An 18483-nucleotide genomic window follows, 5' to 3' on the forward strand; every position below is an offset into this window, starting at 1 on the left:
ATGCGAGACCTAAGAGCTGAGGTAACGAGCAGTCTGCTGCAGTTTCCAGAGGTGACTCTTCAGGCACTTGGGGAAGATGAGGGAACCCTCGGCTCTGTGCTGTGCGGGAGGTTTTCTGGAGGTGAGCATTTTCCTTTAAATTTGGTCTCGGTACAAAGCTGTTCTTGCCTGGAGGCTACCTGAAGCCTCAGGTCATCGTATCAGCTGTGTCAGGTTGGTGCTGTTAAGAGGCATCCTGTTTAGAGAGAGAGAACAAAAAGGGTGCTTCAGCGATGACAAATGCTAATATTAAAACGTGAGTATAGTTAAACTTTGAAGTGGACTTTCCAGGTGATGTGACAGTAGAGCTGGGTGCCTATCTGGAGGTCTAGGCTTCTGTTAAGACCAGGTGGAATCTATCTACCTGAGTGTAAATGCAGGAATTGAGCTCATACTTCCTTTGGGCTGGCAGTAGTTCAGTGAAACAAAATGCCTTCGATTCTTCCTCTACGCTCTAAGACTTGTATTCCCATATGCGTTTAGATCATTTCTAGCAAAACCAAGGCGAATATGGTATAAAGGCTGTCGATCAGGACCTTGTCATCTTTATCGCAAACAACCCAGATTCTTCGGTGCGGGAATGACAAGTACAAATGCAAAATAACAAGGTGGTTAATTTTAGGAGGGATTGCTTGGGGATTTCAACGGGTGATTTTGAATCATTGACTAGAATGAGGTAGGTCGGTCTTCCTCTGCTAGGTACGTTTATTGAAGGAAAGGGGCAGGCACTGTGATTTTTTTTCAGCTGTTTTCAGTCTTCCGTTGGACATTTGCTTCAGTCCTCTTTCTTTTCTCTCACAGGGAGAAACGGCCTGGCGTGGTTGGCACGTGGTCCTCACCTTGAGGTGGTGAACTGTGTGACAGGAGAGCGGCTCTCTGCGTACCGTTTCAGTGGAGTCAATGAACAGCCTCCCACTGTTCGTGTGGTGAAGGAGTTTTCCTGGGAGAAGAGAACTGGACTGCTGGTTGGGTTGGAAGACGCAGAGGGAAGCGTTCTCTGTCTGTACGACCTTGGACTCTCAAGAGTGGTTAAAGCAGTTGTTCTTCCCGGGAGGGTAGGTACTTTTTAATTGGAGAAACGAAGCTTTGATGTTGTTAGGTGCTGCGTAGGCCTGTTTTAGGACAAGCTTTGGAGCGTCTCTTTGTAGGAGGTATTTTTTCTATCGTGCGTTAACATCCTGTCACTTGAGAGTATCCAGTCAAGACGGTGTTGCTGTAAAATCTTGGGCTTAATGTGCCATTATTGTTGGAGTTTACTGAGAGTAAAACAAGTTTTCTGGTTTTATTGTAGAGCACAGAGTTACCTGATTCTCTCCTTCCGCAAAAAGGCCTTGAAAAGCACCTTTGTTTGGCCCTAATTGCTTGATTTCCATCAGAAATACCGTCTTTAAAATGGCTCAGAATTCCATAGTTGTGCTGTAAATGACTTCGACACATTGCCTTGAATCTCAGCCTAGCAAGCAGGCTGAGGAGAACACATTTTTCTGTTGACTTAGGAGAGGAAAAAAGAGCCTCTAGTGAGTTATCTGACAGATTGTTGGGAGGTCACCTTTCAGCCTGCAGTCCTTGAATCTCTGCTCTCTGACTAGTGTGTTTGTGTAGATGGGACACACTGGTGTAATGTTGCTGATGTTTTCTGTCTTCTGTAACCCAGAAACTCAAATGATGTGTGTCCCCTAGCCTCATTATCTTAATGTAAACAAGAATCGGTGGCAGTCAATAGAACATCAAGATTCATTTTTATCATCTTAGAATCTGCAACAACTAACTAACTAACTTCTTAGCCAGCTTTCCATCAGCTGCTTTGGTTTGACTTGCTAGAATACAGGTGGAGTTTTGTTTGTTTGTAATGCTACAGTGTGATGACTAGTAGTAAGCATTCGTGTTGGGGTCACTGAGAGAGAGAAATACGTGCAGCTTTAGCGCAGGAGTCTTTGTGTGCTCGTGTCTCTGCTCTAGCAGTCAGTGTTGTCCTGGGATGTGCTGCAACGTGTGCTGAAAGGTCTGTCTTCGCCTTGTGAGACAGTTGCGTGCAGACTGCTGGGCACGTGAAAGAGCAGTGTGCGCTTCCTCCTTTAGGTGGAGTCACCTTTTTATCTGAGAAGCTGCTGCTTTAGGCTGGCTTTTAACATTTTTCTCAACATTCGTGAAAGCGCTGGTGTGCATTTAAAGCTTCTTTTCCTTTATGTGGTTGTTACTTTTCTTCTAAATGCGGACTAGTGTGAATTTTACTAAGCTGGTCTCTCCCTTCAACGCTTTCTAAATACGTTTCGCTCCCATGGAAATGGTGTGTCTCCCATGCAACTTGGCCGCTGCCTCGTCTGACTCTCGAGCCCTGATTTATCCTAACGCCCGTTTGTCAAAGAAGGCATAGACTGTATCGCGGTGCTGGTGGGCTGTGAGCGGTGGGAGACCTCGATGTAGTTGTGTTTGTCTGTCTTAAGCCCCTTGAATACGATAAAGTTTCTTGCGTATAACTGATTTTCTGTGTTTTCCTCCAGTTAATTACTGCGAAGTAGGAAATGGAAATTGCTAAGCTGTACTAATAGAATGTCCCATTTAAGTTGAAGTTAAGTCACTTACCCGCAGGAAATCTAGTAAATGGAAGGCAGTAACAGGTTTTTGTACGGGGCTTTTTTGTCTTTGTCTCTTTTCTTGATCTAATGGCAAACAATGCTTTGATGCTCCTGTATTTACTTTCTCTATTGAGCTTGTCAAAGAGCTCAAATAGTAACTTGTAGTTTTCCTGTAGGTAACCGCTATAGAACCCATAGCGAATCACGGAGGACCCAGCGTGAGCACTCAGCACCTCCATCAGAGTCTGCGATGGCTCTTTGGGGTGGCAGCAGTGGCTACAGATGCTGGCCATCTGCTTCTGGTTGACCTTAGTTTGGATGATTGCTCCTGCACTCAGAATGATATCGAAGCATTGGGTAAGCCTGCAGTTTTTCCACATGAATTTAAACGCAAGAAAACTTCTGTCTTCTAACGAAACAGTATGCATCCCACTTTGAAGACCCTTGTGTCAGACATTTCTGACAACTGGTTACAGGTGGCAGTTTGACATCGTATAGTCCCGACCTGATTAAACCTGGGAGTGTCTGACTGCTCCTCGCAGTGTTGTAAATGCCCCCTCCCACCAAGATCCCTGTGCCACTATGATTCTTGCCAGAGAGGTGTAGGAATTTTGCCACGTGAGCCGGTGCGGCCTCCTGGTAGGAAGTTGTGTTGGAGGAGCCCTGTTTCCCGGGAATGCTCTTCTGCTTGTGTTAATTGACTTGGGGCAAATTTTGGGCTTGTTTTTTAAAATAAACCCCACTTACCAACACCCATGCATTTGGATGAATGAAATCTCGAATAGGTGTACTCAGATTGCATACACCGTTTTGGCTATTACAACAGCAGCTTCAGCAATTGGTGCCACTTCAAACACGAGGTGCCACTTCAAATTTCATCACGAGGCCCAAACTCCTGCTTTTCAGAGTCCAGGAAGAATTGGGTTACGTTATTAAGGTTACGCTTTTACCTAGCTTTCAAACGTGAGTGAGAATACTTGTCTGATCCGAGAATTCTTATGTTCTTTAAAGACATACATAATGGAAATGGCAAAAAAAGTGTTGCATAAATGGCTATTTTGCCTGGCACGGTAGCATTAGATGATAGGGGTTGTCACGTCAGTGCCTAAAATGCAGCCTAAATGGCATAACGTATTCATTTATTGCTTGGTTTTGTGTGTGTAGATCTAGAAGTTGTCACTAGAATTCCTGCTGAAGTTGCACAAAGAAGAGAAACTGTGACCAGCGAAGGGAGACATCTCTGTTTTCAACTACAAAATGCTTCCGGAACAGCAGTATCAGCCCTGTGCTACATAAGCAGAAGCAACCAGCTCGTTGTGGGTTTCTCAGACGGCTACCTGTCGCTCTGGAATATGAAAACTTTGAAGAGAGAGTAAGTAGGCCTTTACACTTGGCCATGCCTGGAGGTGCGGGGCTCTCGATTTGTTGCTTAAGGAAGCATGTGGATGTAAAGAGAACTTTTTCAGGGACTGACATGAGTATGAGTATAATCTTGGCACGTTCAGAAATCCTCTTCTGACATAACTTTTCAGTCATACCTGGATCAAGTGGTCCGCCTTCTCCCCAGTGGACTAGGATTGTTTTCCTTATTGTGCCTGTGGATTGAGGAATTGTGGGAAGCATGCTTCCTGGGGTTTTCAGAACCGGTTACTGCAACTGGGGCATCCATTGAAAGGCTGAAGTATGTCAGTGATGTGATTTTGGTGCCGATATTCTCTAAAGTGTCCAGGGTGAAACTAGTGAGACATGAAAACTCAATAGGTGACCTGTGCCTGAAAAATGTATTCTTTCCTGCGTGTCAGCTTTGGCCGAAAGAGCAATCTCACCTGAGATATTTGGCTAACTTCTGGTCGGGATTCACTTCAGCAGATCTGCACTGACTCCCCAGAAGCTGTTGGATGCATAAATAGACAGTGGAGGAATAATTAGGTGGCAAGAGTAGAGTGTGGAGGTACAAATAAGGTTCAGAAGTCAGGAAGAACAATGCTTGACGTAGTCCAAGAAACGAGAAACTACCTGTGTTTGGGCCACTAGGCTCACCTTTTGTTTTCTTTTTCGTTTTGCTTTTTTTTTCCCCTAAATCTGTAGGCACCACGCTCAGCTTGAAGGAGGGAGGATTCCTGTCTATGCTGTCACTTTTCAAGAGCCTGAGAATGATCCTCGCAATTGTTGCTACTTGTGGGCTGTTCAGTCTACGCAGGAAAGGTGAATAAAAACTTTAACTATCAGCCAATGAATTAATTCTTTTTTTTTTAAGGATATTTGTTCCCATACAGTTGAACATGTGTATTTGTTGTGTGTCTGCGATTCTTTCCGGTACGGAAGGTGTTAAACTTAGAATGCAATTTTTACAGGATTTACCAGACGTGAAGAGGGACCTACTAGTTCCTGCCTTCTGTCGGAAGGCAAAGCAACAGTGGCCATATTCTTCTGCTCGCATTCTCAAATGGTTTGCTTTTGTTCCTCGATGACCGCTTCATCATTTGTTTGATAGTCACACCGTGGTATTAAAATACCACTAGGAGCAGTTGAGGCTGCAGATCTAGAACACCAGACGTGCCCACACAACAGCCTGCCGCCCCTAAAGGCGGCGGTGACAGTATTGCCGATGGCCTTGTGCCAGCGTCAGCAGTCTGTGGAGCCTTGGTGAGCCAGTGCAGCTCCCCGGGCAGAAAACGATTCAGCAGAAAAGCCAATGGGTTCCTGCTGTTCTGCTGAATCAAATCGGACTTGGAAGGGTGCAGAGTGTGCAAGAGGGGGAGGGGAACTTTGGTGGTAAGGGAAGGGCAGAGAGATCTCTCTGTCTGCATCAGCAAGCGATTCCATCAGCTCAGCTGTTGGTAGAGTGGCAGTCTTTTAAAATTTGACTTCAAAGCAGTTTTGATGGAGAACTCTTCATTGTGAAGAACTATTTCCAACAATTCTTAGTCCATACAACATATTACAGCTTTCCAATTGTACGGTTGGCTTTTGCCCCTGAAGCTGTTAGTGTCCAAACACCCTCCTTTATGTTTCAGTGGCTAAATGTGGCCGGTGATCATGTTTTGGGAAGAGGTGGTGTTCTTTTCAGCAGGAGCATGCTATTAAGAAAACATTTAGGTCTACTAACACGACAGTGAGGACTATAAAGCAGCTTTGTAACCAAATTTCATAATTTATCCCTTTTTCAGTGAAGGTGATGTGGTGAGTTTACACCTGCTGCAGTTAACGTTTGGTGACAGAAAACGCGTGGCCTCAGGACAAGTCATGTATGAGGTAAGAGGTGCATGCGTGGGAAAAGCAGACAATAGTAATTTTCTCTAAGGGAGTATCAGTTGAGTTACAGGGGTGAGATTTACCATCAACCTTCAGAGCTGGCTGAAAAAATAATCATGTTTTGCTGAGTCTTCTTGGGCACGGCCTTTGTCCATACCTTTTGGAAAGAAGGCGTACCATTTTATACTGCAGTGTCGTGTGTTCCAGCTAGATTCATCTGCAAAGAGCCCGTATAAATGAAATTCCTGAAGAGGAAGCGGCTTTTGCAAATAAAATTATTCTGAAATACCAAACGAATGGCATGTAGGAAGAGAAGACTGGGCCTTGAATCGCTTGGTTTAACCAAGCTTCGGACTTGAATAAGCTTCTGTCTCTCTCCCTTTCTTAAAATACAGTCATACTCTAGTCTTTGCTGATCTTCAGTTTTATATTCTTGGTTTCTCTTAGCGCTTTGTCAGCCGGACTTTTCACATGAAATGCACCTACAGTGTCTCTTCAGTGTTGATCCTGACACTTAGTAGCTGTAAAGATAACTCGTTCTTCTTTTCGGCTGGGTGACCTATTCAATCTACTCTTAAAGCCAGGAAAATATGTAATTTGGTCAGAAGAGTGTACCTAAATGTTAGATCTGGCTCCAAGGAGGATGCGTTCAAAATACAGATGTGAGGTATCCTTGTATCTCAGATAGGTAACAGAGACAAGGCGCATCTGTTAGATGTGTAATTCCATTCAGTTGTACGCCTGGAAGTCTTCCAAAATCTTTTTGAGGGGACAGTAATCTTAGTTCAGAGCAAGTCTTTCCTCCTGATTTTGTACTTTCTCTTGCATATTCTCAATAGCTATGGAACGAAACAGGGGTGAACCGTTACGATTTGACACTGCATTCTCTTGCATGTCAGGCGTAGTTTCTGTTTACCATCAGAAATAGGCTCATGCGAAATACACAGTATAATAAGCCTATTCTGTTAGACTGTCTTTCATATTTAGCCATAATGTATGTTTTTATCTTAGAATGACCTTTGCTCTCTTCTCTGATTTTTTCCCCCAGGGTTTGGAATACTGTGGCGAAAAGTTCAGTTTAGATCTCACGGGTGGAGTCTTTCCCTTGAGAGGCCAGATGAGTACTAAATTAATCAGCTGCCAGACTGTCGAAAAATTCCGCAGTGACGTTGACGGAGAGGATAGCGTAAATGAAGGTTTGTTCTGATGTCCGTGTTTGGTGATTTTAAAAGAAGTGCTTTTGGAACCTAAGCAACGAATGCTGTTCTGTCCCCACAGTCTGAAAGTCTTGCCTATCTGCATAGACTAGATTGTTGGGATTATTTACGAAGAAAAAATGGATGCTTAAGTTATGTGGGACTTCTTTAAGGGAAAAAGTGGGTTTTATTTTATGCTTGCTGACATGCTATCGCGATGTATGGTGGGGCCGTTTGTATGATGATGGTCAGTCGTTTTACTCCTCCAGCTGCCATCTTTGAACAAGAAGTTCAAACTCTCCATTGCTTAGGAATGTTACCAGAATTTTTTCCCTTCTTCAAACCGATGTCCGCATCTGCATCCAGATGGTAGCCCGTCACAAGTGCTGTTCCCCAGGGCACTGCAGTGGGGCCACTTCTCTTTAGTATCTTGACCAGTGATCTGGACGAGGGGACAAGAAAAAGGGGCAGTGTGACTGAAACCTATCACAGAGATGTTTGCTATTCCGTAATTACTGTAATCACTCTTAGGAAGTGTTGTGTTTCACGAGTGACAGAAGAGAATGAAGCCAAAATAGAAAGTGGTGTTTTAAAACTATCGGATCTATCGTATTTTCTACAAGTCAGAAACAACGTCTTGTCTTTTACAGTCACGTCTCCTGACACCAGTGTCTCAGTCTTCAGTTGGCAAGTGAATACGTACGGTCAGGGAAAACCATCTACTTACCTGGGTGTATTTGACATTAATCGCTGGTATTCTGCTCAAATGCCAGATTCGCTAAGGTAGATTTTTCTTCAGTAGTTTTCCATATGCCTGCCAATAATTCATTTGAATGTCGGCATTTAGCTTACGCGCTTGTTTTCTTTAAGGCCGGAAGAATTCCCTCATGAGTGCCCCTATTTTGCACTGTGGTCGCTGGATACTGTAGTGAGCGTGACTTCTCCGAAGCTCCTTTTGGATATTCTGGTCCATGAGCGGAGTCTAAGTCGGGGAGTTCCTCCTTCTTATCCACCACCTGAGCAGTTTTTTAATCCAAGCACCTATAACTTTGGTAGGTATTTCACTGCTTTTGAGAGTGATAAGCTTAAAATGAGGTCAAATGCTATTCATTGGTTCTCTTGTTCAGTCATTGTTTGTCATTCAAAACCCAAACCAAACCAAACCAAAAAACCACCCAGTCCCCCCCAAACCCAACTCTGATCACGTTGTACTGACAAGGTATTTACTATTGTGGAACATATCTGACAGCCGGCTGAGTTTTGGTGCTTTTGTAATGTAGCCGGTGAAGTGGTGCTGGTTATAGCCTGAAATGACTGTGAACTGAAGCTCAAAGCACTCAGTTATATGTTTCTAGATACCGGTGTGTAAAAAATGTAAACTGGTCATGCCATAACTGTGAGAGTACGGAAGGTTGTCAAACGTTCCCTGTTTCTGCAGATGGTACGTGCTTGCTGACCTCCGGAGTCATTCACATGACTTGCACCGGCTTCCAGAAGGAGGTGATCTTTTACTGTATCTTTATTGCGAGTGGCAGGAGATGTAGCTTTCCTAAGTTTTCTGTTGCACTGCTTTCCGTGTTAGGGACCGTTTCATGCTCATCCTGCCCGTCCACACGCATAGTTGCAATTGTATCCTGTCACCAGTTGTATGCAAATGGTAATGTTTTAGGTCCCCTCTTGGGACTGTACAACTGCCGTTGTCTCCTCTTGAAGCACGATCGGGGATTGAACGTCTAGAAAGGAATGCAACGTTGTTCCAGGAGCAAGAACAAAACCACTGTAAAAGGCGGGGAAAGGTGTTACTTCTTTATTGCCCCTCAGTCGAACTGCCTGCATAGTCTTGAGTTAGAGTTTTGATCCCCAATTCTCTTGAAAAAGGAGGGAATGGAGAAAATGAAAAATGACATAACTGTTTGAGGAGTGAAAATTTTGTTTTCTCCCAAACTCGGCCAAATTATAACTTCTGAGCCACGGCACAGATTGTGACAGATAATTTTGAGTGAAGTTTCAGCTCACTAAATGTTTCCAACATGAATCGGCTTCCATACGAACAGGCATAGAAAGGATCTTCCAAAGCGTGAAGTTGCATGTTAGCTTAGCTTACATAGAATGTATTTTGTGTCAGTGTTGAGGGAAAGAGCAAGGCCTGTGTATAGACAGAGAAGGTAGAAAAGACTTAATTACGCAGATTGCTAACCTAAAGCATCTTAGTGGTTCAGGCTGTCTGACGGTGTCAGTGAACATTTAGATTCTTCCTTTTAGAGGTTATCCAGAAGCGTAGTGACGGAATAACAATGCTGTCTTAATCTGTGGTTTTCGATTGATGTTTCAGACCTTGAATTTTTTGAAGAAATCTGGCCCTTCAATATGGGAAGCCATTCAGGAGAGCTACAATAGGTGTCTTGTAGCTGGCTTGCGGTCTCCAAGACCAGTTGATGTCCAGCCATCCAGTTTGAGTCAGGTGAGTGCCTATGAGGGAATCGAGGGGGAAATACATCCATCTGGTCTGACAGGGCTGGAGGGGCTACAAGACACGATAATCCAATTTTTGGATTCTTTGCAAAGTTGCATTGAAATACAGGCATGACCTGAGCTAGCAGAAGTAATCGTATCCTTAGATCCAAAGTAGTGACTTTGACTGGGAACAGCCCTAAGAGATCTGTCTTTAGAGACCCCTCTCTTAATTCGGTGCCACACACAGATGCGCACAAGGAAGCGTGCAGTCAGTGCTGGTCATGCCCAACATAATGCATGTGTCCCCCAGAGTAACCCCCATCCCTGTCAGTTTCTCAAAGCAGTGGTTCAGTGCAGTAGCCGACGATGGGGGCGTCTCACTGGGATGCGAGCTCTTGCAGACGTCGGCTTGCTGCACTGTCACTGTACGTGATCATTTGCTTCCAAGGAAGTGGGCTGTGGTAAAGGATTACTGCTGTCAGCTCTCCCTGGCAATTTCTTCACGGCTTGCCCTCGTTTTCCCTTCATCGGTAGGCTTTTCTGCATCCTCTCCGGGCGGATCTTCACCTCTGTAGCCTCTGCCTTGTGCTGCAGTAGCCCAATTTGCTGCTCTGAGACTGCCCTCTTGCAGCTGCAACACCTTAATCACCTTTATCTCATGACACTCGCTACCTTCTCTGTGCTTTATGCCACCACAGTGACTTCACTCCCCCTGCCATAGGTTTTCCATTTGCATCAACCTTTCTCTGTCATTTGAAGAGTTCCGTGAGAGATGGAGCCTTTGTGATGAGCAGCCCATCTTCTTCCCCCCGGCAGGGTCTAAGCGAAAGGATCAGCCAGCTGGTCATCATGCAGTGGAGCCATCAGCAGGAAGGGGAGAGCAGCCTTCCCGCTGCCCTCATCTTCCTGCCTCCTGGATTCTACATCAGGCTTGTTATGCGTTTGAGCAGGGATTTCCTGTGAGTGTTAGGAAGACAAATTTCAGAAGTAGGGTCAAGAAGCTTGCTTTGCAGTTTTGTTTGCCACTGTGAGCAGTATTTGGTGTGTTTCCTTGCCTGAAACCAGTATTCAGAAAAGGTGGAAACATCTCATGTGTCTTCTAATGTGTAGAAATCGCTTTGAATGTCATGATTTTGCCTGGAAGGGAAAGATACTTTTCAGTGTGTTTAAAAAAACAAACAAATCTCCCCTCCCCTCATCACCCCCCACAACAAAATAAAGTTTTCTGAGGGATCCTTTCATCTGAAAGAAGTATGAGAACTCCAGCTGAGACAAGCTACTACTTAATATCGCGCGTCTGTGCATACCTGTGGATTATTCTTCTAAAGGATTAGCACCACATTATAATCCAGTATTTGAAGAGCCTAAAATTTAAACCTATTAGAATGGAAATGTTTCACTTCTTTTCTGTTATTTCAGAAAATTCATAGAATCGTTTGGGTTGGAAGGGACCTTAAAAGATCATGTAGTCAACCTCTCCTGCGGTGAGCAGGGACATCTTCACCTAGATCAGGTTGCTCAGTGCCCCATCCAGCCTGACCTTGAATGTTTCCAGGGATGGCACATCTACCACCTCTCCTGGCAACCTCTTCCAGTGTTTCACCACCCTCATTGTAAAAAATGTCTTCTGTATATCTAGACTGAATCTATCCTCTTTTAGTTTAAAGCCGTTACCCCTGTGTCCTATCGCAACAGGCCCTGCAAAAAAGTTTGTCCCCATCTTTCTCGTAACCGCCTTCTAACTACTGAAACCCCTAATAAAGTCTTCTCGGAGCTTTTTCTTCTCCAGGTTGAACAACCCGAATTCTCTCAGCCTGTCCTCATAGGAGAGGTGCTCCAGCCCTCCGAGGGGCACAGTCACCTGCCTCGACCTGCTGGCTGCACTTCTTTGGATGCAGCCCAGGATATGGTGGGCCTTCTGTGCTGCACGTGCACAGTTGAGACACGTCCAGCTTTTCATCCACCGGTACCCCCAAGTCCTTCTCCTCGAGGCTGCTCTCAATCCCTTCATCCCCCAGCCTGTATTGATACTGGGGGTTGCCCAAGGTGCACTTGGCCTTGTTGAACCTCATGAGCTTCACACAGGCCTACTTCTCGAGCTTGTCCAGGTCCCTCTGGATGGCATCCCATCCTCCAGGCATATCAGCCGCACCACTGAGCTTGCTGTCCTCTGCAAACTTGTTGAGGGTGCACTTGATCCCACTGTCCATGTCACCGATGGAGATCCTAAACAGTACTGGTTCCAATCTGGATCCTTGAGGGACACCACTTGTTACTGATCTCCATCTGGACATGCAGCCATTGACCACTACCCTCTGGATGCCACCATCCAACCAATTCCTCAGCCACCAAACAGTCCACCCATTAGATTCCTGTCTCTCCAATTTAGAGGGAAGGATGTTGTGGGGGACCATGTCAAAGGCCTTACAGAAGTCCAGGTAAACGAACCCGTAGCTCTTCCCTTGTCCACTGGTGTAGTCACTCCATCATAGAAGGCCAGTAGGTTGGTCAGGCAGGACTTGCCCCTGGTGAAGCCGTGCTGGCTGCCTCAAATCACATCCCTGTCCTCCGTGTGCCTTGGCATAGCTTCTAGGAAGATCTGTTCCACGATCTTCCAAGGCACAGAAGTGAGGCTGACAGGTCGGTAGTTCCCAGGGTCCTCCTTTCTACCATTTTTAAAAATGGGTGCAGTGTTTCCCTTTTTCCAGTCACTGGGCATTGTTACCAATTTGCCAGCGCTGCTCGTGGAGGGGGTACGCTTTTTTTGACCTTCCTTTTCTGGCTGACTTATAACTTAATTTTCTGGCTGACTGAAAATTCTAACAGTGTTTTTGGGTATGAGACCTGCTTCATGTCTTCACAGTCTAGAAAACTGCTTGGCTGTAGTTTCAAGTGTTTCCAAGCAAACAGTGTATTTGTTCTGCCCCCTTCGTGCACTCCAATGGCAAACCTACATGCACAGAATGCGTAACAGGTGATAGCAGAGGATGTTTCTGAAAATAGTTGGAACTCAGTACGTGAAGACTGTAATGCAGAGGCATGCGAAGAAAGATTAGAATTAGGCTGCAGTAAGTTGAAATGTCAGAGGAGAAGTGTGTTAATGTGTTCCTCAGAGCAGTGGGCAGTCCAGCCTGTGGCTGGAATTAAGAGAAAGGACGTGGCATTCCTGGCCTGTGTCCTGATTGACTTTGTGATGTCTGAATGAGTATACAGTTAGAAAGAAACATTTACTGTTGATGGTTCACATGGTGCAAGTAGGTAAGATTCTCATTTGAGTTTGTCTGTTACGTTTAGGAGGAGCAGCTGGAAGCAGTATTGTCAGCTGCTGTCCAGACAGGTTCTGTGGGACTTCTGACTGGATGCATTAAACATTGGATATCTGAAGGTAATACTTGGAACGTTGGTTTTTTACGTGGTACCTCTTTGAGTTGAAGCCTGTTGATTCATTTCTTTTTTGTTCTCTTTGTTTAAAGAGCAGCCGAGTTCTGCTGGTAATTTACGGTTTGTTCTTGAGTGGACATGGAACCAAGTGATCTCTACAAAGGAAGAATTTGACCAAATCTGTGAGTACTAGTGTAGTCATTCTGCAAACCTAAAGTCGTTCTTTCTGATTGAGCTTCCTCAGTAATACGCCGCTATAGGATATTGCACGCGGTCCTTGAAGTGCGCCTTGAAACTCTGGAATTGCTCTGTCGGCTAACGATTTAATATTTATTCTTGAAAAGGTGTTCCGCTGTTTGATGGCTCTTGCAACTTCACTGACGCCCAGACATTACGGTCTCTCCAGCGCTGCCAGTTGCTTTTGAGCAACCTTAGCACGGTCTTAAACTGTTTTCTCACAGAAGCACAAGAGCTTACTGAAAAAGGTTTGTAGTAGTGCTACAAAATCTTTGGTATGTTTTATTAAGATTTGGAATTGTGGCAACATGGGCTTTTGTTGTTTTTGAGGATTGGAAGACAGTCACATTTAGCTGGGAGAAGGGGCTTAAAGCTGAGCGCTTGGGACCACCACAAAACACGCATGGAGTTCAGGGCAACAGTTTATGGTGGAGCTCATGCAAGGGGGTGGGGGAGGCTACATTCAGAGAGAAGCTTTGTAGGCAACTGGGCTGAAATTACAGCAACCGAATGTGGTATTGCTGAAAATTATTCCTTTGAGTTCTTAGCTAGCAAGTTCTAGTTGCATGCAGACACCGTGTTGCAAATTGCTAAACAATACGAAGGAAGCGTAAACGAGTAACATGCAAAGTAAGTTACTTGAGTTTCTACAGCTTTTTCTCTTAGAAATGGTTCTTGGCCTATTGAGAAAAGAAAAGAATATCCCTTTGCTATCAGAAGAATCTCTGCTACGTGAGAAACAGATGTCTTATTCCTGCGTGCATTTAGTAGTTCAGGCTTTGGGGTTTTTGTTTTTTTTTTTTTTTTTTTTATTTTAGCCTTTAGTGAGTTTAGTTCTTTATAGGGGTTGCTTTTTGGTTTGGTGGTGATAGTGGTTTTTTTCTTCAAATAAGAAAGCGATACAGCATGAAAAACGCAAAGAGAAAGATTTCTAATGTGCTATTTTTATACTTTTGGTTTAGTAGGATGAAGGGAGTTTTGTGAAAATGAACAGAATTGCATAACGCTAATCATCTCCTGCCTTTGTTCAGGTTTTGCAGACGTGACAAATAAGCAAGCGGTAACCGGCCTCATTTCTTTGTATGCACGAGTGGTCATCTGGTTCTGTCGATCCGGTCTCCTTCCAGAGGGTTTAGGTAAGCGTGACCTGTCATACGTTTGTAACAAGGTGACCATCCAGTGAGTGACTCCCACGAACGCATGCTTAGCCGTGTTTTTGTAACGGTTTCGTCAGGAAGAAGTCGTGCTGGTTCAGTGGCAGGGTGTGCTGAAGTTCTGTGGGTGAAGTTGAGATTTTGCTGGGTTGTCAAGTACACGGCGTAGAATGAGGCAGGCAGTTTCTTTCCTGGGTGGATTTTAGGAATAGCAATGGACCCCTGATGTCACGGCGCTGCTTGTGTCCACAGCTTGAACTACTTGAGATTTTAAACAAAGTACTATTAAACAACAAGTACCGGAATGCTTGTTTTTAGAGTGAGAGCATTACCTGCATGTTTTGAACTTTCTATCAGTTGCTTGAGGAGAAAGTACACCTTGGAAATCCTTCTTTAGTTGGATGGATTAGAAATTCCATTGTCAGCCTTAATTGTCTCACAGATGCTCACGCGGCACGTTTAGAAACCATTCCCTTTGAGAACTGGGTGGTTTTTTTTATAGTGAACTTCAGCTTACCCTACATGTTGTGAATGATGCGTGAACTGTAACCTTGAAACGGCACTTGGGGCAAGAAGGAATTGAGTCTTGTCTCTTAGAGTTCTTTTAGCAAAGGCAGAAAGAGGATTGGCTTCTTTCAGAGTTGGAGGCTTCTTGATGCTTAGCTTGTACGATCTTCTGTCTCTTTAGGCAAAAATTTTCGTTTACAAGTGTGATATGACTGCTTTAACTTGCTTCTACTTTGTTGCCTGTAGATGACGATACGCGTTTGTCGAGACCTTTCTACAATTATCCTCTGATTGAGAGCTACTATACTTGTCACCGACAGAAACTTGAGCGTTTATCAAGGTAAGAGCTAGAGGAAGACTCTGGAACACTTCCACGGCAAATTCAGAAGTGGAAGGGAATGGCTTTTATCTCAACAGTTGCATGGGCTATGCGTAATGCGGCTGCCAGCAATACTCTTGACTTCAGTGACACGTGTGTTCTGTTGAACAGAGAGGTTACTTTCCTGTGTTAAAACGTTGATATCTACCTCTGCTTAGTACCACTGGTTGGTATCATCATTTTTCGGGAGTCTATTTTATTCATTGGCTAATGTGTATAATTTCTGACTACTGAAAAAGGCCATGTGATTAGGACAGGATCAGTCACCTCCAGTTCAGCAAAGCAGGGTGTTCACAGAACAATTGTTTTGGAAGCAGAAGAAAGCGTGTTTTTTAACAAACAATCATCTCCGTCCTTGACTGGTAATAGAGGGTCATAACTGTATTGGCCTAAGTCCCCTTCTCCCAAGTACGTGGTGTGATTTCGTAAGATGGTTGGAGTTACATGGAGTTGGCACGCCTCGCACTCTGCTGGCTGTCGGATAGAAGTCACTTGCTAACGTCAGCTCTCTTTCCTGGACTAGCTGCCTAGCACATAGGCGGCATGCCTTGGATTAGCCGATAATAGGTTTTTCTTTGGAAATTGTACTGAAAACTGAATAAAGAGCTGACCAAGCTTCGGCGATGGCACTGTGACCAAGAGGCTGCAAGGTGAGTTAAGGTGGAAGCTGCAGGGTAGGAGGTATTGACTTCAAAGTTCATCTTCCTTGGCTTACTTCTCAAGTAACTTACATACAGGCTCGTGTGTTCCTTCGAAGCGCAGAGCCTCTAGTGTCCTTTTTCTGCTTTGTGCCATCGGGAGATGAAAGGGCAGGGCTGCAGTCAGCAGAAGACTGGAGGAAAGCCGTTACACCGGGAGGCTGGAATTAGTGTTTAACTCTGTCCAAATCCTTGCTACCTTTTGTTCCAGAGGAAAATGGGACTCGGACTGCTTGATGGTTGATGGAATGGTTTCCCAGTTAGGAGACCAAGTGGAGAAGCTGTGGCGGAGAGATGCAGGAGGAACTGGGAAATACCCGCCTGCCAGTTTGCATGTGAGTGTCCTGTTCACTGAGAACAACAACAAACGGCCGCCCTCCCCGCCAAACCCCACCCAAAAGCCAATGATTTAGGGAAGACAGGCGTTTTTTCAGAACTGTTAATTTTTCATTTCAGGCACTGCTGGATCTCTATTTGCTAGAAAGCATTGAAGAAAACTGCAAACACGCAATTGTATCCTTTCTAGTTATTTTTATTACACCTTCAGGGGATGCACATAAATGTTCTTCAGTGTTGGTCGCCGACCTGTTTCATGACATTTTTTTATTTATGCTTCAAAGACGATGCAAGTGAAAACATTTAGTTTAGCGTTAAGTTGTAGACAGAAGCGCTGTTTTATTTCTTTGTACTGTGGATTTTTGATGATTTTTTCTTAAATGTTTTGTTGCAAAAGACTTCTCTGGTAGGAGAAAACAGGTTTAGTAAGAAATGCTGGAGATAAAAACAAAAGCCCTTAGTTTTTCTCCAAATTTAAACACCGTTCTAAATTTTTTAAAACCCTCCTATCTGTAGCAAATTGCTTCTTACTAGAATGATGTGGTAAAATATCCTGTTTCAGAGCAAAAGGATTTCTAAGAGTGGTTTACCAGTACCGGATTTTTGCTGAAATCACGGGTTTTCCAGCGCAGCTCACGGTGCTTGCTTTGGTTCCGTTGAAAGTGCAGGCACACGGAATAAGCAACAGGGAGAAGAGAAAAGTCATGGGGCAGAAACTTAATTTTTAAGCTGCTGAAATACACAGCCTTGCTTTTGCTGTTTGTTGCCTAACCCGCGAGGGGAGCCTAGAGAGCAAGGGGCTTAGAAACGCTTATAGCCCAGAGCTGTCTTGTTAGATGATGTCCCTAAAAACGGACGTCAGAAAGAGAAAATGACGCTACCAATGAGTGACCCGCATACTGGTTTAAATCCAGTTTTAAGCATTCGGAGCTGAGCTGTACTGTAAGGATGCCACAATTTACACTGTTTTATAGACGCTGGACATGAGGGAAAAACCCAACTGTGGAATTTATTTGCTGTAATAATTGAGCGTTGGATGCTCCAATGTTTTGAATGTATTTTCTGCTTCCTACCACTTTTATATTCTTACTTCATTATGTTTTTCTAAAGGTAATGTGATAAAGTTTTGGTCTTATAAACTGATTAGCCTTAATGAGATACCTGATGTCAGACAATTTACTTGCTGCTGGATATCAAGCGTTCCTTTCCGAGTGAGACAGAAACTTCAATCGACTCCTTCCCAACTGCCTTTGGCATGCCTTGGGGACTTGTTAAGCTTGTTGAAGGTTTTTGGCTTCTCGATCACAATGATTACGAAGTAAGTATGGTAGAGTTGAGTTAGACATACATGGCAGTACAAAGCTATAATCTAGAAAATGATTTTAAAATCTGATCTCTAACTTGTACAGAATTCACTGGCCCTGCTCTTTCATCCCGCTACAATAAAAACCGCGTCATGGCAGCACAAGAGAATTATTCAGTCCCTCCTGTGCCAAGGGGAGCATGGGCAAGCCCTCAGATATATCCAGATGATGAATCCATCAGTGTCAAGCAGCGGGGAAGTGCAGCTTCTCCTCACTGTGTTGCTCTCCAATAGGTAAAGAAATACACCCCACCATTTTGTCACGCAAATCTTGTGAAAATGGAGAACAAAGAATAGAAATCATCATCCCCTAAGTTTCCTTTAAACTTTGAGTACAAGACTCTTGGGGCATCTCTTTGGTTATGCTATTAACATGCCTTTACGTCTGAAACATTAATTACAGGTGCATGGTGGAGGCTTGGGGTCTGTTGCACCAACATGCCGCTCAGGCAAACTTAGAAGACCTCTTAAAACACATGTACGAAATGTGCCGGGAGATGGGCCTGATGGAAGACTTGCTGAAGCTGCCTTTCACAGACACCGAACAAGTAAGTGGGAGCAAGGAAAAATGTTCATCGTCTCTTTGAAAAGAGAAAAGGCAGAGCCATAACAGATTTTTGGAATGATTTTTTTTTTTCTCATAGGAGTGTTTGGAGAAGTTTTTAAGGACCAGTGCTGGTGTTCAGAATCAAGAATTCCTTTTAGTTCACCATCTGCAGCGTGCCAACTACATTGCAGCACTAGAGCTGAATCAATCCATGAATGTCAATCTTATGGTAAGCGTGAAAGTTCTGTTCTGTCAAGCGTGCAAGTTTCTGCTGGGTGTTACTAACTGGTTTGGATAGTACTCAATAAAAATCCTGCTTTGTTTTTTTCATACCAGTCTTTGAAACACTCGGAACAAGTTT

The 18483-nt window shown here is 44.2% G+C and overlaps 1 protein-coding gene across 1 annotated transcript in view; it reads left to right on the forward strand.

Annotated features, from left to right (window-relative positions):
* Positions 1-18483, forward strand: part of LOC134512954 (protein ELYS-like) — a 19943-nt gene continuing 1460 nt past the window's right edge. The window contains exons 1-22 of the mRNA XM_063328882.1: positions 1-121; positions 841-1094; positions 2792-2972; positions 3780-3987; positions 4704-4820; positions 5786-5870; positions 6919-7066; positions 7717-7849; positions 7937-8118; positions 8505-8566; positions 9399-9527; positions 12815-12905; positions 12994-13083; positions 13246-13386; positions 14170-14274; positions 15046-15139; positions 16088-16211; positions 16333-16389; positions 17384-17530; positions 17622-17809; positions 17979-18123; positions 18220-18351. Of these exons, the coding sequence (XP_063184952.1) occupies positions 1-121; positions 841-1094; positions 2792-2972; positions 3780-3987; positions 4704-4820; positions 5786-5870; positions 6919-7066; positions 7717-7849; positions 7937-8118; positions 8505-8566; positions 9399-9527; positions 12815-12905; positions 12994-13083; positions 13246-13386; positions 14170-14274; positions 15046-15139; positions 16088-16211; positions 16333-16389; positions 17384-17530; positions 17622-17809; positions 17979-18123; positions 18220-18351 (2934 nt within the window). The remainder of the gene's footprint in view (positions 122-840; positions 1095-2791; positions 2973-3779; positions 3988-4703; positions 4821-5785; positions 5871-6918; positions 7067-7716; positions 7850-7936; positions 8119-8504; positions 8567-9398; positions 9528-12814; positions 12906-12993; positions 13084-13245; positions 13387-14169; positions 14275-15045; positions 15140-16087; positions 16212-16332; positions 16390-17383; positions 17531-17621; positions 17810-17978; positions 18124-18219; positions 18352-18483) is intronic.

Source organism: Chroicocephalus ridibundus, chromosome 3 (genome assembly GCF_963924245.1).
Source record: "Chroicocephalus ridibundus chromosome 3, bChrRid1.1, whole genome shotgun sequence".
Lineage (NCBI taxonomy): Eukaryota > Metazoa > Chordata > Aves > Charadriiformes > Laridae > Chroicocephalus > Chroicocephalus ridibundus.